Genomic DNA, 24,348 nt, shown 5'->3' with positions numbered 1-24,348 from the left:
CTTCTGGCTTGAAACAATAACTTCGTTATGTGGCAGCGCTATCTTATTTTTTCTTCCTTTTCTTTCCGCTTACTTCCTTTCTGGAGACGTTTTTAGCTCCTAGATTTTACAAACGGCGTATTTAAAGGATTTATTTTAAATTGTATTCTGCTCTAAGTTTTATTTTAGTGATTTTAACCTGTATTTGTTCTAATTTGGCAAGCTCCTTTAATCTGTTCTCGATATTGTTAAAGAAAAGGAATACATCGACAATTACATAATTTATCCCGGTATGCACATTAGGTTAAATTGTTATTTAATACGTATGTCTTTGTTTCTTCTTCGGAATTGAAAGGGATATTTGTCCCTCGGTGTTGTCTTTCAGGAAAAGTCGAAAGACCGTACAGAGTCGAATGACACGCGTGTATTTTTCTTGCTTTCCTAATGACCCATAAATGTAGTTGCAAACAATAGCATAATGTGAAATAATCGTCGCTTTTTTCTTTTGTCTTTTTATGATTGGGCATCTTTTTTCATAGACTCTAATGGGTAAGGATCATATCGGTTGTGTGTATTTATACAGACATATACTTAACATAATTTCAGATTTTTATTTGTAATCAGTTGCTTTATTTTAGTGTGGAAGCTGTATGAATAAACGCATCAGAATTGTGGACAGGAACTGGATTTTTGTGTGACTATGTCAATCAACCAGTTAATCAGTCAATGAATTTAGGAAGAACAACAGTCATGACAAAGAAATTCGTTTAAATAGCAATACAAATTTTAAAATAACTTTAACAATATTATAACCCCCCACAAATTACAAAAGTAACCAAACACTTGAAATAAAATACTTTTTTTATTTGTAACAAATTGTTCAATTTTAATGGGGAATAATAGTGTTTGACTAAAAATAACATAATAAACAGAAACATCTCTTGATTTGTACAAGTGCTCAAATATTGTAATTTTGCATGTTAGATTGTCTTTTTAATTTGTTGCAAATAAAAATAAAGATATCTAGTATCTCATCTTTAATTAGTGTACACGGGCAAATCCAAAATAAATTAATTTAAAATAAAATTATACATACAAAAAGAGTATATATCATATTTTTAAAAAATGATTTGAAAGATTTTCTTAAAGATTTTCTTTTCAATATTTTTTATCTGTTTTGAAGAAAACATAATGTGGTTAAGAATATAACCAACTAACATAAAAAATAGACCAAAACGATCCGTGGCCTAGTATTTTTATGTTTATGTTCAATGAAGAATGTTTTTTTTATTTTTGAAACATTTCTGTATCTAAAGACAAAAGTGGCAACAACAATCATTTAAATTTTGCACAAAGAAAACCTCATGTTCAGATAAAAGTTACAATGCCTGCCTGCGAGTCAAACTCGGGGGTTACTTCACACGCTAAGTTTGTCTTTCGGTAACATCCGTGAATGTGCGTACGTCATTCTCGGAAAACTCCGCCCCTTTCTCTTTGGAGAAGACGGTCGTCCATTTTAAGTGTATCAGTCGTCATTTCACACCGCTACAGTAGGACGGAGAACGTCAGGATTCAATTTCAGCATATTTCTCTTACAACTGTAGTGGAGAATTGCCTACTATGAACTGAATCTCTTCCTAAAACAAAAACAAGTAGATCCTAGTGAAGTGACGCATAAGCCAGTAGAGTCCAGCGTCGAGTTGTAATTTTTTTGCTCCTCAATGTAGCTAGAGGAAATGGCTGTGGAAAGCATGACTGTCCATCCAAACTCCCCAACTACCAACCACGAACACAACAGTCTTCTGACTGACGAAAGGTCGAGTAATTCTACAGTCATATTTCAATGAATTAATTTATTTGTCCTGTGCTTTTACACAAAAGCCCGGGGGTTCTTTTTGTTGTTTTTTTCTGTCAAAGGGATTAAACTCGTCTTTTCTGGAAAACGAGTACAGAGGTAAAGAGAACGGCCATGTTGACACGGCATCGCCTACTGGGAGGCCTAATAGCAGCTGGAACAGCGTTATTCCCTCTATTTTATTACAGTATTACAATCAGCGACCAGTCGATTCAAGCGAGCTTGTCAAAAAGGAAAAGACAAGGTCGAAACAGCTGATCATTTATAGTTTTTCACCGTCAAGGTAGTTTTAATTACCTTACAAGTTCGGAAATTGAGCGCTCTCCCATTATTTGGAAAATTTCTCAACGGTTTTTAATTTGTATGCGGAGTTAACCTCGCCATCGCAGGTAAACAGAGTTGAAAATCTAAAAACTAAAGAACCGACCGTTAGTTTCTCCAGCTGTCGGCCTGGCATTAGCTTAGCAACTGGTGCTAATTGCTAAGCTAACGGCTAATCGGGTTAGACATTTGCAAATTTGCTCAAGTTGCGTTCGCGGCATTATTCATTTGTTGTATCGATAGCAAACTCTTTTTTTGACAATTTTTACTTTTATTCGATTAAAATAGTACTATCAAATTATTTATGAAATTCCACACTTTTCGACATTTTGAAAAGCAACCGCCTCTACAAAAACTGCGCAGTTTCATCCGGGCGTTTTGGTATCACCGTTTTGGGAGGAACGAAAGCCTTTTTAAATTCTTCCAATCGTGCTCCTAAAACCTTAAAGGTAATTTTATTTTTAAAGCTACTTAAGTTTTTTACAAGTATCGATTGAATATTATTAGAGTCACTAAGGAAATTTGTTACGACTGTGAAGTTAGCTTCTGACTTGGAACTTAGAAAACAAAGGGTTCTTATTTTCATTGTCTTTAGGGTTTGGTACACTAATCAAGAATGTTAAATACCAAAACTGGTTAAGCCTTCTCTGAGCTATTCTATATTTGTATTAAGAACACTTTTTGGTGTCAAAAACTTGCTGGAGGTGGCCTAACCACCAAAGTATCACTCTAACCCCCCTTTTTGTTAACAAACTACGTATTAAATAATATCTGTAATTGATATGTAATATATAAGCCCACATATGATTTGTATAAGTAATTTAAGTTTTACTTTGGAGCTGATTAAAAGTTGTTTATACCCCCTAACAGCAGTGAACCAGCTCTTTAATAAAGTTTCTAATCAGAAGCTAACTTCAGTACAGTGTGTTAGCCTAACACATGTTAGGCCCTTTTATTCACCCATACATCCCCATAAATCTCCCCCAAAATGTCTGCAAAGCATCCCGGAGTGTTTGAAGTCAAACACTAACGTTCCCTTCTCCAAAAGTGCCCACTTACAATCCCTACCCACCAACCCCACTAGACTGGAGTTCTTAGAAAAGTAGGGAAAACTTATTTTTCTCTGGTTTTTGTGAAGAAAACCCATCACTGTAAGTATCTCCCCATTTTAATCAAGGCTTACATGATTATTACAGGAGTTTTGAAGTAGCAGGAAAGTGGAGCAAAGCAAAAAGACGTATAAGGAGAATTTAGAGGTTGATGCAGTGTTTGTTAAAACTTGAAAATCTCTTTCTGCTTGTGCATAGAGTCTAATAAATGACCCATTGAGTAAATATCAGCTATTTAGTTCTGGATTGGATTGGTTATTGTGAGCTGTTTTTATTATAAGAACATCCAGCAATCTAACATGTTAGATTTCTGAGCTTTGGGAGTTTGGTTGGCATCAGGTGATGTGTGCATAGCACCAGAACTTGCTACTGGTTTGCCCATAGTTGATCCCAGCCATCCCCTTCCTATTCATAAAAACTAGCTCACGTAATGCTACTAAGCCCCTCTGCTGTGACAGGACACATTACTTTGTGTCTCGTCTTTGTGTCGTTAGTGAAACAGTTGAGATCTACTGGTGGAGAAAAAGTTAACTGGCATTGCTGAAGTAGGAAAGGCTCAGATTTGTAATTATTGAATCAAAATTTACAGAATACACTTCGCATTTTTTTATGTTTTGTGGTTTTAGATGTGCATTATTTTTGGTTTTGAACTGTGTTGAGAAGGCTGAAAACTTGATTAGTGTAATTTTTAAACCACAACTTTGAATATTACTTTTTAGAAGCATAAATTTGCGGTAATGTGTCGGCAGATGAGTGTTTCTGTTCGTTTTGATGGAGAGAATACCCTCTGAATATTAGGGATGTGGTGTGTTTTGCAGTGATGGTTGACATTTTGTTCCAAAGTAGATCAACTGAACCACCTGCTGTTTCAGATCTCTGAACTTTACTGCCCTGCTTTGGCTCTTTGTGTGTGTGAAATGTTTAATATGATGTATTAATACTCTGTTGCGGAGCTCCAGAAAGGCTTTAATGTGCTTTGTGTTTCTGATCAATAGCTGGTTGAACTCCAGGCTAAACTGAGTTAAAAGGTCAACATTAACACCACATCAGAAAACCTCAACTGCACCTTAGATGCTGTTTTTTTTTTTTTTTACTAGATCGTCCATTTTCCACCATATTTTATTTTTTGTTAATTGTGTAGAGAATTAATACAGAAAATCTTGTCCCAATTTTGAAATTAGGAACAAGAACATTTTTATTCAGCATTTTGTGGATGTTTGTGACATTTTGAGACCTTTAACATGTCTGTAGTGTTTCTGGCTTCTGTGACGATAAACAATAATACTGTTTTTAGATCATTTTGAAGTAATATAATAATAATGGAATAATAATCCAAGAACATATTCTCAAAGGTCAATAAACTTTTAATTTCTAAAGAACATTTAAAACTAGGACTGGAAGACATTTTAAATATCCACAATAAATAAACAAAACAACCAATAACAATAAAATGTTTTAAATAAAAACAAAACCTAAATCGTAAATATAATGCTTTATAAAGTCTCTGTAAACAAAATTGCCCCTCAAAAAATATTAATCATTCGGCTCCAATTGGAAAAGCATTCAAGACTGCAAATAGGATTTGCTACTATTAAATTCCTTTTAACTCATCATCTGATTAATTGATTTTTGATTGATTGTGACAGTCAGTAAATCAATTAACCAATAAATGACCTGCACAATACATTTCTTCCGATTTCTTTAACTTTGGAAGATTGGCAATCGGCCAATACTTGCGTGAGAAATCGACTCTGTGACTCTCTATATTTAGTGAATTTTCAGACAACAAAAGCTGGCATCCGGCAAAATCAAAACCAGGAGGTCAGGTTTCTTAAAGATCAGTGATCGGCCAGAAAACTGCAATCGGTGCACCGTTAGTATGGAACGACCAAAACAAAAACGACCAGAGCCTCAGAGAAAAATAGGTTGGTTATTGTCAAGGTCAGAGTTACTGATATTTGTGTGAAGTGTGCAAAAGTTTTGAGCCATAGTTTAAATAAGACGCTGCCTTAAACCACTGAGTTAGAGCTTATGGCTTGAAAATAAGATCTCCAGTTTATTTCCTAATCTTATTTTTTCCCCCCCCCCCTTTTTACTTTTCTAAAAAAAGAAATTACAAATGACAAAAAAAAATCTAAAAGTGTTTTATTTTAGTCCTCCCTTCTGTGAGTTGACAAAGTATTAGCAGGCTATGAGAATGTTTAAGAGAATAAATTCATAATATTTGCAGAATGAAGATGTAATTTTACTAGAAGAATGCCTTAAAATTATGAGAAAAAAGTTGTTTTAATGAGAACAAAGCTTGAAAAATTACTACTTCGTTCTCCAGATATTACAACTTTATTCTCATATTACCACAACTATTACTAAAATTGTGACTTTATTTTCGTTTAAAAAAAATGAAATCTTAGCCTGACCTTTATATTTCATCATAGAGTAGACATGAATTCAAAGAACAAATAAATAGAAGATGTAAAAAAAAAAACACTCGTCAAACAAGATGGCCACCCTTTGCTCTTTACTATGGAAACCAAAGACGTGCATTGGTAAAAGAAAATCCAGATTTTCCATAAATTAAATCTACAAAAAACAAAAATTAGATTAAAAATTGATTTATCGTCCAGCTATCAGTGTTTGTTGCTTTCTCTTTTTATAAAACAGAGTTTAAACCTTCAACCTAATAAATATCTGGTATTGATTATTAATAATGAATACAAGCCTCTGTACTTGTTTTCCGTCTAATATTTGGGCTCTAAATTGGACTGTTTAAACTTAAGATGGCAGAATAATGAGGTCAGAATGAACAGCAGGAATAAAAGTGATTAATTTTTATGCCCAGGCCTGAAGATGGAGAGCTGGAGGAGGGCGAGTTGGAAGACGATGCAGGGGACATGGAGGAGGAGGAGGCGGGCCAGGACTTGTCTGCAGCGGCTGGACCGGGTGGAGACCGGGGCGAGGACGCCGGCGGCGGCGAAGGAGGAGGAGACGTGGCGGCGGACAGGCCTCGCCGAAGCCGAGACCGCCACCCGAGCAGCGCCTCAGACGACGAGCGCTCCCACCGCCACAAGAGGAAACGGAAGAAAGAGAAGGAACGGGAACGGGAAAAAGAAAAGAGGAGGTCCAAGAAGAAACGCAAAGCCAAGCATAAAGTGAGTTGACATTCAGCTGCGGAGCTGAATCACCTTCCTTCCTCTCTATTCCTCTAATAACCACTTTCTGCTCCTCACAGCGACACGCTTCTTCTGATGACGATCACTCAGACTTCAGCGATGACTCTGACTACAGTCCAAGCGAGAAGAGGAAGTACAGAGATTACAGTCCGCAGTACACCTCCTCTGTGAGTTTTAATGTCATTTTAGAGGGGACACATTATGCAAACATCACATTATGCACATTTTGTTCTTCCATTAATGTTTCTGATGCTTATAAAAACACCCAGCCAGTTTTCTGGTAAAAATGTCATGTTTTTGGTGTCTGGACAATGAGCTGTTTCAAAAACATCCGAAATGTAACATTACAAATTAGCGAGCACTGCCTGTTTCCTAGCAACCCCAGTAGAGCTACAGCACGTTACCTAGCAACGCAAACTGAGGTCCAGTACGTATGGTCTTAATTCAAGTATACTAATGTATTTGAACTAGAAATTAGGCAAAAATGCTTGGTATTATTATGTGTTTTTGCAGTGTATGCTGTATTCTTGTTGGTTGTGCAGAAGGTTCCACTTCTGCTTGTCCAGAATGTACGGTTGTATAATTGCGCGTCTGTTTGCAGCCATTTTAACTTGTGATTGCAACCAATGAGTTAGGGGGCGTGGTCAGCAGCCCTGATTCGGATTTAAAGTGACAGGACGCCCTAAAACAGCTCAAAATAATTAGCACTGAGCAGACTAAAATCTCACTATCTAAGAATAATTTTGAAAAAATGTAATGAACGTGATTTGTATAGACCATATCTTAACCTGTCTAATGAAGTATAATAGTCACCTTTAAAGTTTCTCTGACAGGAGAAAAATGTTTTTGATCCGTGAATTCTTTGTTGTTTTCTGTCCGCAGTCTCATGGCGGCTACGGTGGGCCGAAGAAGGGCGGCTACATGAAGATGGACAAACAGGGCTACAGTGGCTATGATGACTATGAAGACGACATCTACGAGGGAGAGGAGGATGAAGACATGGGCGAGGAAGAGTATGACGACTTCGCAAAGGAGCTCAACCAGTACCGCAAGGCCAAAGAGGGCGGCCGGGGCGGAAGAGGTTCTTTTCCTTATTTCTGATCAAACTTAATGGATACAATTAGATAAAAACAATATGAAATTTATGCTTTTACATTATTAAAGGCAAAGTTTGGATTAGATTAGGGATTAATCAGTTACTGAAATAATTTATTAATTGTTTAATCGTTCGCTGGAGTATACAAACTTTAAAAAAAGGTAGTTTCCTAAAAGAACAACACACTCAGAGCACTAATTACGGCAAAACTATACAAACATATATCCATCCATCTTCTAACACCCTTGTCCCTAGTGGGGTTAGGAGGGTTGCTGCCTCTCCAGCTACGTTCCGGGCGAGAGGCGGGGTCACCCTGGATGGGTCACCAGTCTGTCGCAGGGCAACACAGAGACATACAGGACAAACAACCATGCACACACACACTCACACCTAGGGAGAATTTAGAGAGACCAATTTACCTGACAGTCATGTTTTTGGACTGTGGGAGGAAGCCGGGAACCCAGAGAAAACCCACTATGTACAGGGAGAACATGCTAACTGTGCAGAAATACCCCGGGCCTTCAGTTTTAACTTCTCCTGGTTCAAATTCTGTTAACCCCCCCCCCCCCCCCCCCCCCCCATACAACACACAACAACTCCTATTTAGCATCTTTTGCTATCAGTTTTTAATCAGATCATCCCTACATTGTATAAGTCCAGCAGAAAGGGCTGAGCTTTTCATGTAAGCTAAGCTATTTTTTGCTCAGAGGGAGCAAAAACTAGAAGTGTTTTTTCCTCCCTCGCTACAAATTATTAAGTTTTCACTAAAAGAATGCTAAGTTATCGCATTTTAGTCAATACAATGTTTATTTGCATGTTTGTTGTATTTTTAATATTGTTTAGAATAAGCTAGAGTGGTTAAGTGAAAAATCTGCCGAATCTTTCAGCAGATTTGAATGTGTCAATTTAAAAAAATTGACACATTCAATTTTTAAAAATTGAATGTGTCAATTAAAAAAACCCCCAACTGATTACTACATTAATCATCAGAATAATTGATAAATATAAGAAAATCCAAAGAAATTAAACCCTGACTGCTTTTATTTGTCTCCTGCAGGGGGCAGAGGTCGCATGAAGAGCCTGAGAGGACGCGGGGGAATGAGGGGAGGAAGGCGGGGGAGAGGAGGAAGCCGAGGACGGGGCGGACGAGTTGGAAGGATGGGCGGAGACGACGACGGGGACGGATATGGAGAGGACATGGAGGTCAGGGGTCACTGAGCGTCTCTCTCCTACTAGTCCAGCTTGTCTTCGCTGTTTATCAGGAGTTATGTGACAGAAAAACACAAAGCAGTGGAAGGAAAATAAGAAACGTTCTCAAAATATTAGTCAAAACAAAATCTGAAAAGTGTGGCGTGCATTTGTAATCAATCTAGTTCAGCTCTAGAACTTCACAGAGACTATGCTACAAACCTTTCAGGTTTCCCAGGTATCATCAGGTGGGTGTGGCTCTGGAAGGCCTGACTCTCCCACCTGACCTGTGGATCTCTGCACAGTCCAATAGCCCTCTTTGCTGCTTCTCTGATTAGTCATGAAACGGTTAATCATGCTTAATCAGTTATTGAAATAACCGTCAACTAATTTAGCAATCAATTAATCGCTAACTGGAGACTATGGACTCTAAATTGTGTCATTTGTTGAAAGAACAAAACCCTCATAGCCATAATTAAGCACAAATTACATAAAAATTATGTTCATTTTGCATTAAATATTAAAAAAGATCTTCTTTATCTATAAATATTTTCTACCCAGAACTCCTCATGTTGCAGTTTTAGCTTCACCTGGTGAAAATTCTAGTATCCGATTAGCACGTTTTGCCATCCAGTTATTAATTGGTAAAAACAAACAGTCTTTCCCTACACTGTCTGGATGCTAGAAGGATTTTTCAGCTGCACATTCATCCTTTGCTACAGATGATAAAGCGTTCACTAAAGGAATGCTGTTCTTGCATTTTAGACAGTAAAATGGGTATTTTCTTTCTAAAAAAAATGAATTAAATTAGTTTTTGCCATTGTCATGCATTTCTAATATTGTATAAATAAAAACCTTAAGTAGTTGAATGAAAAATCTGCAGAATGTGCCAATTTTATCGGCCAGAAAACTAAAAGCGGTGCAGCCCGTGTTAAAGATTTCAGTGATGCAGAATTAGACCTGCCACTATAAAAAGAAAAATTCAGGACGATAAATTGTCCCAGAAGTTATTATGATAAACGACAATATTGTGATTTGAGGCCATTTTCAATGTAGTATAATGGTAATAACATAATGATGCAGGATCAATAAACTTTAAATCTAATGAACATTTAACACTGGACCTGGAAGACAGTTTATTTTAATCCTTCAGTTAATTGGTTATTGCGACAAGCCTTTGCATAATTTTCCTTCTACTTTGTGTTGATTTATCACATACAAATCGGATGAAACACTGGAGTTTGGTGTTGTATTGTGTAAAAGTTTAAGGGTGTGAATACGTTTTTGTGAAGACTGTCATTGTTGAGATCCAACTTTTAAGTAACTCTTTGTCTTCAGTACGGAGAGGAAGACTATGACAACATGGGGGACGATGATTATGACGACTATTCCAAAGAACTCTGCCACTACAAACGCTCTAAAGACAGAGGCAGAGGTTGGCAGTGTTTTCTTTTCCACCTCATTACTTTGCTGCCTTGGATCTTAGACTGGAAGAATACATTTTGTTCTGATGTTTCTTGTCCAGGAATGAAAGGAGGCCGCGGTCGAGGCAGAGGGAAAGGAGGAAGAGGAATGATCCGAGGAGCGAAGGGCCGAAGCAGAGGGCGAGGAAGAGGCGATATGGGCAACGATGGCGACAACAACTGCGACATGGACAACGGGGTACGTTCACTGATCGTTACCAGATCCCACCTTTCAAAGTCTGATGCGGCTAACGAGTTTCTGCTGCTTCCGTGACTCAGGATGGAGGCGACGGTCCAGGACCGGTGAGGAGGCATCACCACGAAAAGCACCAGGATAAGAAAGGAAAAGCCATCTGCAAGTACTACATCGAGGGCAGATGCACCTGGGTACGAGTGTCCTCCGCTTTAAACTATTTATGTAAAACTTCTGGCAAAAACTTCTTAAATCACTGGTTTAAAAATGTTCCAATATTTCAGATTAGATCTGCAGAATGCAACTTCAATAAATAATATTTTTTTTAGGTATTTGTTAAAAATGTCACCATATCACGATAGTATGAGACAGATAATCTGTGAGAAGGTTGATGTCCTCCATCTCCTTCTTGAACTAGTATCGCCATCTGAAGAAAAGCACCAGAAACAACCATTCAGAACCAGGAGGCGGGTCTTAGTGCTGTCAATCAATATACTGCTGCAAAATGTGCACATAGTGGAGAAACAACTCACCGTTACAGGAAAATCTGCTGTTATCAGAGGCCATGCTAACTACCATTAGCATTCACAACAGTGGGCCTGATTGACAACGCTAAGTCCCGCCTCCTGGCTCTGATTGGTTGTTTCTAATTACCACTGGGAGAAGGCAGAGAAGTTTGATTTTTTTTTCACAGGTTATCTGTCTCATACCAAACTGTCACAGCATGCTGACAGTTTCAACAGATATGTAAAGAAATATATTTGACATACCTTACATACTTGCGGCTTTAACAGTATTTGTGATGTAACAATGCTTACCATTTTCAACCACCAGGGGGACCACTGCAACTTCAGCCATGACATTGAACTGCCGAAGAAGAAGGAGCTGTGTAAATTCTACATCACTGGATTCTGCGCCCGCGCCGACCACTGTCCCTACATGCATGATATCCTTCACCGGGAACGTTTGAATCTCTTTCTGCCGCTGCAGCCAATCGTGTCTGCTTGTTTGGTTAAGGCTCGACTCGCAGCACTGCGTTTTATTTAAGGGCGTTGCACCTGAGGGGCCTGTGGGTGGTTAAACATCCCACTTTTCCCACAGTTTACCTCAAATAATGTGAGCCGTTACATTTTTGCCACCAATCTGAGTGAGCAGTGAGACTGATGTCAGCACAAAATGTATATCTATGTGAACAAACAATAATTAGTATGGAGAGCGTTTAAATCTCACATGCGCTCGCTAATTTAGTTCTGACTTGCTTCACAGTGATTCCTCCAAATGACGCTGTCGCTATGGAAAGCCAAAAGTGACACAAATCGCCACATTTACCACATCTGGCCTACAGTGTCAGGAGAACGACGGTTTATGAAGTAGGGCACTGCAAAAGCGTTGAAAGTCCCTTCAAAACGTTGCTTTTCACATCGTTGTAAGACTAGCTTCTGAACAGTGAAAATCTATTACAGTCATTGAATACTGGAATATTACGCATGGCGGCTTATAGTGACGTATGGCAGCGTTCGAAACCCTCTTCAATGCCATGAATAAATGCAGTAAGTTTCACTATTCAGACAGTAGTCATACAATAATGTAAAAAGCTGAACTTTAAAAGGATTTTTGCAGTATTTTGCTGCATCCTAAGTCATAAGCCAGCGGTTTTAACCTGATCTGATAGCCAGATGTGTTGTTGAAGCAGAAATTTGTGACACTTTTGGCTTTCCAAAGTAACAAGTCAAGTCAGTGTCCAGAGCAATTAGCGAGGAGCTCGTATTTACCGTTTGTGTTATGCTTCTAACATAAATATAGTGTATGGTTAATTATCTTTTTGATTATGAATAATTTGATGCAAAAGTGCTTAATAAGAAAGTAGAATAGGACAGAATTTGGACCAGTTGAAGCTAAAACTGCTGCTTAAGGAATTCTGGGTAGAACAATAAAAAAAAAATCTTAAATACAAATGTATATTTTTTTGTCTAGTTTCAGCTGAATTACTGCTCTGAACGTGTTCTTTTTGTCAGCAAATGTCCGTTTTTGTGTGTCTTCCTCCAGTTAACTATTAATCAATGACTAAATTAGTTGACAATAATCTAAATAGTGAATTAATTACAATTTCTCCAACTGATCTACTATGTGACCTGATTACAAGCTGTAATCCCGTCGCTCCCGTCCTCCACGCTTTAAAAAGCCTGGAGTGGTTACGCTGCTCACTTTTTCTTCATGCAGTCGTTTCTCCTTGACTCCAACTTCACGTGAGTTTCCATGTAAGCTGTTCCACACCACAGGAAACTGTGTGAACGGAGATGAGTGCATGTTCTCCCATGAAGACCTCAACGACGACACCCAGGAGCTGCTCAACAAGGTGGGAACATCCATACCTACATAATACCATAAAACACCCTACATACCTGCAGGGTTTATTAAGATGTTTTAAGATTCATTTGTTTTACTACGGCTGTCCATCCATTAACAAAACTAATCAGATTAATCGCTATGCCTGCCTTTATAAATTTGTTTGTAGCAGAAAGCAGGTAATGTCATCTCCTACTACTCAACAGCAACTAATGGAAATTTACTCCACAACTCAGTAGGGGTTGAACGACTTCATATTTTTTAAGGTCGACTACGTCATGATAATAGTCGAGTCGACGTCGACTAGTCGCGGTGACGTCATAGTGACGTCATAGTGACGTAAGCGCAAAACGCTTCACAACTACTTGGAGGCTTTATCAGCTATATTCATGGCAAATATTGAACACCCCTGCCCTCTTCTCCCGCTTTTACTAAGTCTGTTAAAAGAGCAATAAACAGATCATTCTTTGTGAGCAGCGGAGAAAAGTCCGTTGCACACAGCCGGTGTTCTGATAATTTTTCTTTTTTTTTCAAACACCGGCTGATGCTGGTGATCTCTGGGCAGCTGCACGTATAAGAGTCAGATTATTACACTGACCACAATGGTGCTTTTGGAACATCACAAACCAAACGTACTATGAACGGATCCCGTTTGGTTAATTCAACGAAGCCACCTGCTGCTCCTCCGCCCTATGCGCAGCAGGACGCTCCGCTGACTCGGCAGCGGCTCTCTGCGGGATGAACTGACATGCAGACGGCGGCAGAGATCGCCTCTATCAGATCCTCAGGATGAAGCTTGGACTTAGTTTCCAGATGTTGTCAAATAGTATTTTTAAAAGAGTGTAAAGCTGCCAGGTTAGAAGCTTCAATGCGCAGGGTGACATTGATCAGTTGGAGGGATAAAAAAGCCCGACATCATGCCGCGTTGTCGCACATTACTCCGGTAATCTTTTATTTAGGATTTTTTCGGCACTAGTTTATTTGACAGCAACCTGACTGTAAGGGGGCAGAGAGAGGGGAGCGAGGGAGAGAGGCCTGGGCCCAGCGACCCGAGGACGGGAGTCGGACTACCCCGGTCTAAAGTCTCTATATGCGGGGCGCTGCGCTAACCACTGTGCCACACAACGGCCCTATTACGGTAGCCTATGCTGAAATTGTCAGTTTCTCTTTGGTAAATTATTTACATTTTTATACAATTTGAGCTTTCTGCCGAACTCACCTTTCATTTCCTTGGAAAAATCAGTTTTGTCACGTGATTGTGACTAGTCAACTGGCCCAGAAAAAAGTCATTACAGAGAAAAGAATCGACTAGTCGACTAATTGGTGCAACCCCTACTACACAGGCATACAAGTAGTAGCAAATGTCCTCGTCCAGCTGAGCGACCGGGTTAATTCATGTAAACCTTATATGTGAAGACATATATGTGAAGACGCAGGCATCAGAGTTACTGAGCTGTGGATTTATTTTTGGTGTTTCTGTCCAGATGCTGGCAGAAGATGCTGAGGCTGGAGCCGAGGATGAAAAGGAGGTGGAGGAGCTGAAGAAGCAGGGCATCAACCCTCTTCCCAAACCCCCTCCTGGAGTCGGCCTGCTCCCCACTCCTCCCCGCCCTGTTTCCATGGACGCCAACATGGGGGTTGGTGACTTTGGCGGGCCTCTGGTTGATACCTTTGGGGGTCCTCCTGGATCCAGCCAGGTTCCTCTTGCAGGCAAAGGTCCACCGGTTCCACCGCCCGTCCCCGGACCCAACGTCCCTGTTGGTCCAGTCCACAGTCCTGATGGAAGCCCCTTCCCAGGAGGACCCCCAACCAATCCTGGCTGCCCCTCCCCGCACATGGTGCCCCCGCCCGCTGGTGGGTCAGGGGCCTCGGCCGGGAAGAAGATCCCTTCGCTGTTTGAGATTAAAGTCCAGCCAACTGGACAACTGGCTCAGAAACTGGCTGTCAGGTACAAGACCAGAGACGCTTCAGGAAAAAAACTCCGGCCTGCTTGTTTAAAGGGGCAGTAACATGTAACATCAACTTTTTTAAGCTTTACACCATGTTACAAAGTTTTTCCCTCAACAAAAGCACACCTGGAGAGTTGCTTTGATTCTTTCATGAATGTTTGAGAAATCCAGTAATTACCATGACAACCATTCAGTTGTGTAAAACGCCTGGATGGGCGTAGCCCCGCCTTTGAGAAAAAGGTCCTCCCCCACTCAGCTCCTTCAGACTAGCCAGCAGCAATTAGCAAACACCTGGTGGAACTGCTGAGCTTCTGCTCAGAGCAACACTGGTAAAAATGCTAAAGGGTTAATAGAGGAGCCATGTTGGAATCACTTCCTGAACTAGGATTACTTTCTTAAAGTAACAAGAGGCCCAATTTCAAGTTTTTAAATTACGATGTCATATTTAATATACACAGCATTTTTATAATAACAGATATTAGCATAGTTACTTGATTGTGCTATAAAATGGCACTACCATACATGCGTGAAAAACACAATACTGCCTCTTTAAATGGATATTTACAAGGAATTTAGTCTATGGATTTAATAAGCAAACTCTTTTGTTCTATTTGTGTCAGACAATTTTGAAAAAAACGCTTTAGAAACTTGTTATGTCCTGCTATTGGTAGCATTTTTTCCTCATGGCTTTAAAACCGCTCAAAATGGTTTTATTAGTCGTGATGGAAACAATTAGGACTTTACTAGAACTTAACTATTTCAGTGAAGTTCTAGTAAAATCATATTTACAATTTATAATTTTGATAACTTGTATTCAATTATTTATTATAGTTTTTGTAATTTATAAATTATATGTATATAATTTTGTGCAAAAGGAAATCATAGTTTAATTATTGTACATTGGACATATTTCAACGTGACAAAAACGACCAGATCAGACCCAACAGTTGCTTTTGTTTTATTTTTATCTTTTAATAATACAAAAAATTCTTATTTTTGTCATGAATCCTGGTCTGTACTTGTTGAATCACAATTTCCTGTTTGCATCAGAAGCCAGGCTCCCAGTAGCGGCCCGGCTCAGTCCGCACCCCCAGGACCGCCAGGCGCCCCGGGAGCCGCTCCGCCCCGCTTCCCCGGACCCGCCGGCATGATGTCCGCCGACTCGCAGAACATGGGGGGGCCCGGCGGAGCCCCCATGATGGGAGGGTTCGGCTGCAGTGACGGAGGGGCGGGACCGCCGCCGGGAGGAGGAAACTTCTTCAACGAGTTCTACAATCAGCAGGACGGGATGAAGATGGAGGGAGTGCAGGAGGGTGAGGACGGATTATAGATAAAACCGGGAAGTTATGATTAAAATGCGTTTATAAGCAACGACTTCCTCCTCTTTGCCTCTCAGGCGACAGGTTTCAGAGTTTTCCCGCCATGGACGACAGAGGGGCGCCCGGACCCAGAGACGGTTCTGCTAACGGGGCGCCGGCCGGCCAGGGAGGCATCTCCGTGCCGGACTTCCTGCCTCCTGCCCAGCGGGTTCTGTTCATGAGGATCCAGCAGAAACAGCAGGAGGAGGAGGAGCGCGCTCGCAGGATGGCCGAGGGCGGAGCAGAAAAGTCCAAAGATGTCGAAGGTATTTTAAAATCCATCAGCTCCCCTCAAGGAAATTGTGATCATACGTCAGGTTGTTCTGGGACAGATTGGTAATGCCTCCATTCTCCACCAGGGGGCGTTTGCACTCTGCTCTCATGGCATTAAACTGCAGCATGACAGAAACAGAAAATTTTTCAAATTTTTCTGTCTCCTGTTTTCAAAGGTGTAACAATGACACTTTTTCCAGCACAGATGAAACCATAAATCTTAATTTCATTGTCTTTAGCAACACAAACGAAATATAATTTTATTTCCAGCTAGAAAACGTGCATCTCTTTCCTTCCTCCATTGTTTGTTTGTGTTGCTGCTGGTATTACGAGAGGCGTCTCTCCCACAAGAGGAAAGCAACAATTGATCTGTTTACTAAGTAAAAGTCGAAAAGTCAAATTACAATAATAGTAACTCAGTGACTTAAGTGCAAAAACACAAAATCTTACTAAGTGTGTTTGATCTAGTTTATAGTGCAAATATGTTATTAAACTTGAAAAAATACAAAACTAACTTACAAGTAACTTTTCAGCCAGATAAAGGATCTTGTTTTAAGTCAGTATTTCGTTAATATTGATGAAAAGGTTCTAGTTATCAGTGAAACCATCTGCCAGGAACTAGTACTTTTATCGATATTATTAATTATTGACTTGTAGCTGTAAAGTTACTTGTAGGTTAGTTTCATGTTAATTGAAGTGTGCTAAGAAATTTGCACTAGAAATTAGACAAAAATTACATGTTTAAATTTTGTTTTTACAGTGTTTGAGGAGTAACTTTAAAGCTGCAGTATGTAATTTTTATAAATTGTTTAAAATAAAAATAAAATGTAATTTTAATGAGTTTAATATTTTTTTCCTCTTCCAGGCGACTCGGGGAACTGGTACTCCAGTGAGGATGAGGACGGCGGCAGCAGCGTGACCTCCATCTTGAAGACGCTGCGCCAGCAGACTCAGCCGACCCAGAAACCCGACGGCCATCCCGGCGACTCCCGCCTCCAGAAGGCGGCCGTGGCTCGCCCGGCAGACCCCCGTTTGGCCCGGGACCCCCGCCTGGCGCGCGCCGCCGAGTCGGCCCACGCAGCGGATGGCGCCCTGCCGGGGGCGCCGTCGTCCCTGGGCCCGCCCACCGACCCGCGGTTAGCCAGGCTGGCAGCCGCCAAGGTGGAACCGGCGCTGGTCTACAAGCCACCGCCGCTCACCGCCCCGGCGGCCGAGGAGGAGGAGACGGAGCGGGTCCTGCGGGACAAGCCGGTGCCGATCCCGTTGGACCCGCTGATGGGCATGGCGCTGAGGGATCCGCGCTCGCAGCTGCAGCAGTTCAGCCACATCAAGAAGGACATCGTCCTGCACATGCCCGCCTTCGCCAAGACTGTCACCTGGTCGCCTGAAGACCTGCTCCCCCTGCCGCCGCCCAAACAGGACCTGCTGCCGCTGCCGCCCGGCATCCCACCCGCACCCCCGGCGGACCCGCGCCTCACCAGAACCCAACCCCCTGCCTCCACGCAGCCACAGGACCCGCCCGCCTCTTCCTCCTCCTCCTCTTCTTCCTCGTCCCTTCCAGACTTTGAGCTGCTGTCTCGCATCCTGAAGACGGTGAACTCCCAGACTTCCTCCCCACCCCACGCGCAAACCCCCCCCTTGGCGCTGCTCGCTCAGCCGCCCCCTGCAGACAAACCCGTCGACCCCCGCGTACGCAAGCCTCCGTCCGACCCGCGCCTGCAGCCGCAGAAATCAGCGCTAAAGCAGCCGGAACCGGCTCCATCCGCTCCGACTCCACCTCCAGCCGCTCCGTCCACTTCTTCCCCGCCGGGCATCGCGCCCTATGACCCCCGCCTGCTGTCTGCCGGGGGATCCGGCCGCAGCGGGGCCGCCGGGGCTCAAGGGGGCGCCAGCGTGCTCAGCAGCATCAGCCTGTATGACCCACGGACTAACAAACCGGCCAGCCCCGGTACCAGCAGCGGCTCCCCCAACTCGGCCGGCACCGAGCCCAAACCCAGCGACCTGACGGCGGGGAAACCCAAACCCAAAGAGCCGTTGTTTGTTCGGAAGTCCGCTCTGGACCAGCCGGAACCGGAAAAGAGCTCAGAGCAAGGCACCGACCGCTACAACAGCTACAACCGGCCGCGACCCAAACCCGCTCCGTCGCCGAACTCTGCCTCCCAAACGGGTCTAGCCGCCGCCGGGTCGCCAGGTGCTCCTGTGGGAGCTGGTGACCCGGCGCCGGCGGGAGTCCACATCCTGCCGGTGCCGTCGCTGTTTGGCGTGGTGAAGCAGGCGTCCAAAGCGGGCGGCGCCGGCAGCCCGTTCGGAGGAAGCAGCCCGGCGCAGTCGGATCCGGCCGCCGCCGAGCAGGACAACGCCTCGCTGAAAGACGTGTTCAAAGGCTTCGACCCCACGGCGTCGCCTTTCTGCCAGTAACCATGGAAACGGGGAGCCAATCAGGCGCCTCGCAGGTTTTACGGTTACTTTACGGTGAAGCGGAGAGGCGGCTGTGGAAACCGCCTGAAAGACCCAAAGGTCCGGCTTCGGGCCGCTGCACTGAGAGAAAAAGAGTTTCTATTTTAAACGTATGGATGTGTAAAATCCTCCCGACCCGAATATCAACGTTTCTACGGAACATTTTAGCTTCCTCTGCGCCGCTTCAGCTCCAACTTCTGGGAACAATCAGATCCTGTCAACGCGTGTCTCATTCTGAGTTGAATATTTAAACTCTTTTTTATGTTTTCTGGAGAAAGATATGAAAGTATCTAAATATAAATCTATAACCTGCCTGATTTATTTTTTAGTATTTATTTTTATACTTCTTGGCACTGTCAGCTCTTGTTGTCTGAGGGTTAGATTGATTTATTTTTACTGTGCAAAACTTTTGCTTTCAACTTGTTTTTATTTTAGTTCTCACATTTTAGTATTTTAGTTCACCCTAACTTCAGTCTGCTTGGTCAGTGCTCCACAGTTACATTACAATCCTCTTTTTTCCTTCTTTTACGCCAATTCATTACTTTTTCGTCGCTTTCTTGTTCAGGAACAGAAATAAATCTTCATCGTCTCGATTGTAGTACTCATTTTCAGGTTTTGATTCACATTATGGATCTTTTGTGTGCAGATTCAGAGTGAAAGCAGCTCCCAGAATTGCTAACGATGCGTTTTTCTGTACAAATGTTACTTATTCTAATTTATTTCTTTTTTTTATACCTATTCTGGTTCTGAATCAACACGTAAATCAACTCACCTCAGGGGATGCAGGCAGTCGTTTGTTTAACCTCTTAGAATCTCGCCAGGAAAGTGGATTTATTGTTTGTTTTTTTTGTACATTTTTATGTTGTTTTTTTTTCTTCTCTTTGTAAATTTGAGCAGAATCTTTAACATCATTGGAGGGAGTTTTCTAACTGTACACATTTAGGTGAGGATGTAAGTATTTAAATAAAGTCCAGACATGATCAGAAGGTTAAAAAAAAACTCTATTTTCTGTATTTTTATTACCTCAGCTGATTCATCTGACGTGTTTATGTAAGAATGCCTAAATCACAATAAAACTGTTTTCTCTAATGATGTCATTGGAAGAAAAACAAACTCCTTATTCTCCTCTTTTTTCTTCTTCTTCCATGGTTTGGTGTCCAAACTTTTTGCCCCGTCTGACCAAAAAAATTAAAAACTGAACTCATGCAGAATGTTTTTATTACCTACACAGCAATAAAATAAACACAAACTATTTTAATTGGACTAATAAAGTAACTTCAAATAGTTTTTCACATTTACAAGTTAGCTTATTATTTTGGGCTCAAAGAAAACTGTCTGTTCTCAGCAATAAAAACAGAATCTAGGTCAATCTTTATTTTTAAATATTTCCTGGAGATTAAAACGGTAACTAAAGGCAGTTTTGGGTGCAACACGCCGTAATTCATGGGGTGCCCAAACTTTTCCAGGCATGACCTCCAAACAGCGATAGCATAAAGTTAACATAAAAGTTTATGAAGTTTTATTCACAATTCAATAATTACATTCGTTTAGCATAAATTGTGCCTACGCAGCTTTTTGGGTTGAATGGCAGCCAATCAGAACGATGAGCGTGGCGGATAATATTTACATTTTATATTTTATTACAAAGCTTTAAAAATAGATTGTTTTATAATTTGAAAAATTAATTTAAAAAGTTTATTTGTTTAATTTATTTTCTTCCATTTTCTTAGGCGCCCTGTGGGGGGCTCCCAGTTTGAAAAAGTAAAAGCCGATGAGTAGATGTGGACGAGAACAAAGTAATTTTACACGAATAAATACGAAATAACATGAAAGTAAAGTTGTAGTATTCTGAGATAAAAGTCAATATATGAGAATAAAATAGTACGAGAGTAAAGTTGGAATAACACCAGATTAAAGCTGCAATATTTTAACTTTATTCTTGTTTGACTTTATTCTAAAAACACTCATTATTTTCTCAGAATGGCCCTAATACTCCGAACTTTAATCTCAGAATTCAGGCTTTAATCTTCTGAGATCAAAAGTCAAATTTTTGTTTCTTCAGTGGCCCTGAAGTTGGACGTGCAACTTGCACTGAAAACACAAGATTTCAGGAGCCGCATGGTGGCTCTTGCTAGTAGAAGGTTAGAGTTGGAAACTCAACAACGGCAGACTAAAGAGGAGGAGATGAAATTTGAGAAGTTTGTGGCTGAGAAAGAAGAGAAGCGACAAAGAGCGCTGAAACAGTGTGAAGCAACTTTGGAGCAGAACATCCTGAAACAGAGACGGATTGAGGATTTAACAGAACAACTGTTAAATTGTTGTTAAATCAACAACAATTGAACAGTTCTGTAATATCTTCTGTAATATCGACTGTTGATTGATGTTTAGTTTCTTATGGTAAAGTAAAAATAATAATATATAAGATTTTTACCCATTTTCATTCGAAACGTTTGTTTATATCAACATGTAACATTTTCATTTTAAGCTGTAAATAAATTAAAGAAACTATTTATTCTTGAATTGTGGTCTAAAGTCAGTTCAGGCCCCCGGACCTCACTTTGAAACCCCTTGCCCTTTGGGTTTTTGTTTCAGTAAGTTTTGATTTGAACATTTGTGAAGCAGCAGATCTGCTTTTTGTCTTGTGGATTCGGATCAGCAGCCCGTTTCCCCGGTTCGGCGCGATCCCTCTGACGACTCGCTTCCTGCTCCCCTCCCATCCTGCAGCGCCGGCTCCAGGAAGGCACAGCATTCATCCCTACCTCAAAGGCTTCCTATCACGCACACAAACACGCCCGGCCACAAATCTGATGTTTGGCACCTCTGCACTGCAAAAAACACTAAATCCTACCAGCTTTTCCTGTTTAGTTTCCATCGCAAATGTCTCAGCACATTTGAAGTAAGACTAAACTAACATATAAGTAACTTTTCAGAAAGATATTGGAGCTGGATTTAAGTCAATAATTCTTTAATATTGTTGAAAAAGCATGAGTCTCACTGGCAAATTATTTCACTTGTAACATAGGGAAACTATATTGTTTTAGTGAAATAATCTGCCAGTACGTTATTTACTTAAAACAAGCTCCTATTTGCTGAAAATTACTTTTAAATTAGTTTTGTCTTATTACAAGTGCAATGCAATATTTACACTAGAAACTAGACCAAAAGTACTTGGCAAGATTTTGTGTTTTTGCAGCGTACAGCGATGAAGCCAGCTCACCAAAAGTGCTGGAGTTGGGTTGCTAGGTAACGGGTTGGGCTTTACTGGGGTTGCTAGGTAACGGGTTGGGCTTTACTGGGGTTGCTAGCTTTAGGTAAATAATTCAATAATATTGATGAAAAACTTCCAGTTCTTCTGGTTGATTATTTCACTTGTAAGATGGGGAAATTGTCTTAGAAATAATCTGCCAAACCTTTTCATCAATATTAGGGAATTATTGAGCTAAAACAAGCTTTTTTCTTGATAAAAAAAAGTTAATGGAAAGTTAGATACTTGCACAATAAATTCAATAAAAAAATACTCAGTAAGATTTCATGTTTTTGCTGTAAATTTGATTAAATGAAAACTAAACTTTATGTTTAATTACTGGTTTCAAGTTCAAGTGTTTAAAAATTGAAATTTGTGCAAATGAAACAATGAAATCTGATCATTTGTGTCCTACAGTTACAGATGGTGGTTTCCCTGCAACATTCTCCTGTAATCTGCCTTAAAGGTGTGGACTCACCTGTGCTTGGTGTATATATAGCCGTGATCCTCTTAGAGGATGACTGCAGCAGGGATTGGAGGAGCAACGTGCTGCAGCTTTCTGCCGGGTGTGTGAACAGAGATGTTGATGCCTCGGCTCAACCTTCAGACTCTCAGTGTGTGTTGTGTCTCTCCCTGCTTGTTTGTTTCTGCTGGATTTGCTATTGTGGGGATTTCAGCTTAATAAATGCGAGAAAATGTTCCCACACTCAACAGGACTGAAATGAATGAAGGTTCGCTCACAAACACGGAGCTGATTATTTTCTTTGTTAAAAGACCAAAAGAGGGAATTTTAATACAGAAATGTTCTGGTAAGGTGAGCAAGAAAAGGTCGTTACTAACTGAGCTAACTGTTGAAATAGTAAATATACCAAGTTTAGTGGAAGGAAAAACTAATTAACACAGAGAAAACCAAATCCTCATACACAGTGTCATTTTTTTTAGCATAAGCAAGTAACTATGTTAGCTTCCATTATTATAAAAAAGATATATTAAGTGTGACTTGAAATTGGACCTCTGTCTCTTTAAAACTCCTGCTCTTTCTGAAGCTCCGCCTTCAGGAAGTCTTCACAACGTGGCTCCTCTATTAACCCTTTAATAACGTTTTTACCAGCGTTTCGCTGAGAAGTAGCTCCTATAATGAGCTTAGCAGATGTTGCACCAGGTGTTTGCTAATTGCTGCTGGCTGGTCTGAAGGAGCTGAGTGGGGGAGGAGCTTCGTCTCGAAGGCGGAGCTTGGTCCACCCAGCCATTTTTAACAGCTGAATGTTTGTTATGAAGATTAAAGAATCATGGGAACACTCCATGAGGGAATAGCATAACATGATGTAAAGCTCAAAAAGATTTTACATGACACTGCCCCTTTAAATAAGATCTTTAAGCAATTTCCTCACATTTTTCACAATTTTACACACGATCAGACACATAAACTGGACAGAGAATGAGAGATAAATAGAAAATCTCGAGAATGTTGAGAATTCCTGTGATATTATCTTTATATTTTTGTCAACATTAAATCATTATAAAAAGAACAGCAGAGCAGGTTTACGCCAGGCTGCATTTTGTGCTCCGTGTGTGACCGGTTCGACTCATCACCTCCTCCTGACGCCAGAAGATCCAGAAAACAAATGATTTTGAAGAAGAAAAGGCTCGCCTGTGCTCCGCTGTGGCCTTCAGCTGCAGCGTTTCTGATGAATAGACGAACAAACTGACATCAGTGTGCTGGTATGTATCTGCTCCACATGTGACAGAGCCCTTTCTGTGGTAGCCACATGTTTGTGGCGTATGCGATCTGCAACAGAGGGTTCTGTATCTGTGTCTCAGTGCTACATTTGAGTGAATATATGGCTGACGTCATGAGATTCATGAGTTTATAACAAAGCCTGGAGTTTACAATGATTAAATCAATGCTGTTCCCACTTACACCAACTGTTTCTGATAGTTTCACCATTTTAAAATCTCAGATTTATTTGATTCTTGCACTTAAATTAACTTGGCATTCAGTGATTTATACACTAACAGCAGCACTGAACAGGTTAGCATCTATGGGCTATGAAACATGTTCATTTCATTTTTGGGGACCTTCTGCCACTTTGAATCCAAATAAGCTGCTGCAGGCCACGCCCCCCTATCTCAACATTTACGCTCGCACCTGGAAATGGAGAACAGATGCGCAATAACACAACCGTACGTCTTTGAAAAGCAGAAGCGGAGCCTCCAGCACAACCAAGAAGAATGCACCAAGCAAATAGTTTCATCTGGATGGTAAGTCAACAACCAAACATTTGTCTTTTCCAGCAGCCATTGTACAGCGCATACAGCAGTAAGCAGTAAAACCAAACATGCAGGA

General features: G+C 41.0%; 1 protein-coding gene across 4 annotated transcripts; it reads left to right on the top strand.

The window, feature by feature from the left end:
• Window positions 1–1,489: 1,489 nt before the first annotated feature.
• On the top strand, window positions 1,490–19,877 carry zc3h4 (zinc finger CCCH-type containing 4). Of its 4 annotated transcripts, none has more exons than XM_027999404.1 (14): window positions 1,490–1,795; window positions 6,104–6,413; window positions 6,494–6,601; window positions 7,317–7,515; window positions 8,588–8,733; window positions 10,057–10,153; window positions 10,244–10,380; window positions 10,461–10,568; window positions 11,209–11,320; window positions 12,621–12,730; window positions 14,205–14,668; window positions 15,723–15,982; window positions 16,066–16,293; window positions 17,166–19,877. In XM_027999404.1, the coding sequence occupies exons 1-14, from the start codon at window positions 1,716–1,718 to the stop codon at window positions 18,716–18,718; spliced, it is 3,912 nt and encodes a 1,303-aa protein (XP_027855205.1). In that variant the 5' UTR covers window positions 1,490–1,715; the 3' UTR covers window positions 18,719–19,877. The 4 variants fall into 4 exon arrangements, with proteins under 4 accessions (XP_027855205.1, XP_027855204.1, XP_027855206.1 ...); XM_027999403.1 differs by having other exon boundaries at window positions 15,720–15,982; XM_027999405.1 differs by lacking the exon at window positions 1,490–1,795 and adding an exon at window positions 1,913–2,604 and having other exon boundaries at window positions 15,720–15,982.
• Window positions 19,878–24,348: the final 4,471 nt, after the last annotated feature.

This window comes from Xiphophorus couchianus, chromosome 18 (assembly GCF_001444195.1).
Source record: "Xiphophorus couchianus chromosome 18, X_couchianus-1.0, whole genome shotgun sequence".
Classification (NCBI taxonomy): Eukaryota; Metazoa; Chordata; class Actinopteri; order Cyprinodontiformes; family Poeciliidae; genus Xiphophorus; species Xiphophorus couchianus.
The sequence above is the reverse complement of the archived record's forward strand: the minus strand, read 5'-3'. Positions and strand labels throughout refer to the sequence as shown.

What these genes read in the sequence shown, in the direction of transcription:
- zc3h4 (XM_027999403.1), top strand. Translation starts at nt 1,716, where the DNA reads ATGGCTGTGGAAAGCATGACTGTCCATCCAAACTCCCCAACTACCAAC. An exon ending in CCCAGGAGCTGCTCAACAAG is followed by an intron (nt 12,731 to 14,204) that starts GTGGGAACATCC and finishes GTTTCTGTCCAG; the next exon opens with ATGCTGGCAGAAGATGCTGA. An exon ending in AAAGTCCAAAGATGTCGAAG is followed by an intron (nt 16,294 to 17,165) that starts GTATTTTAAAAT and finishes TTCCTCTTCCAG; the next exon opens with GCGACTCGGGGAACTGGTAC.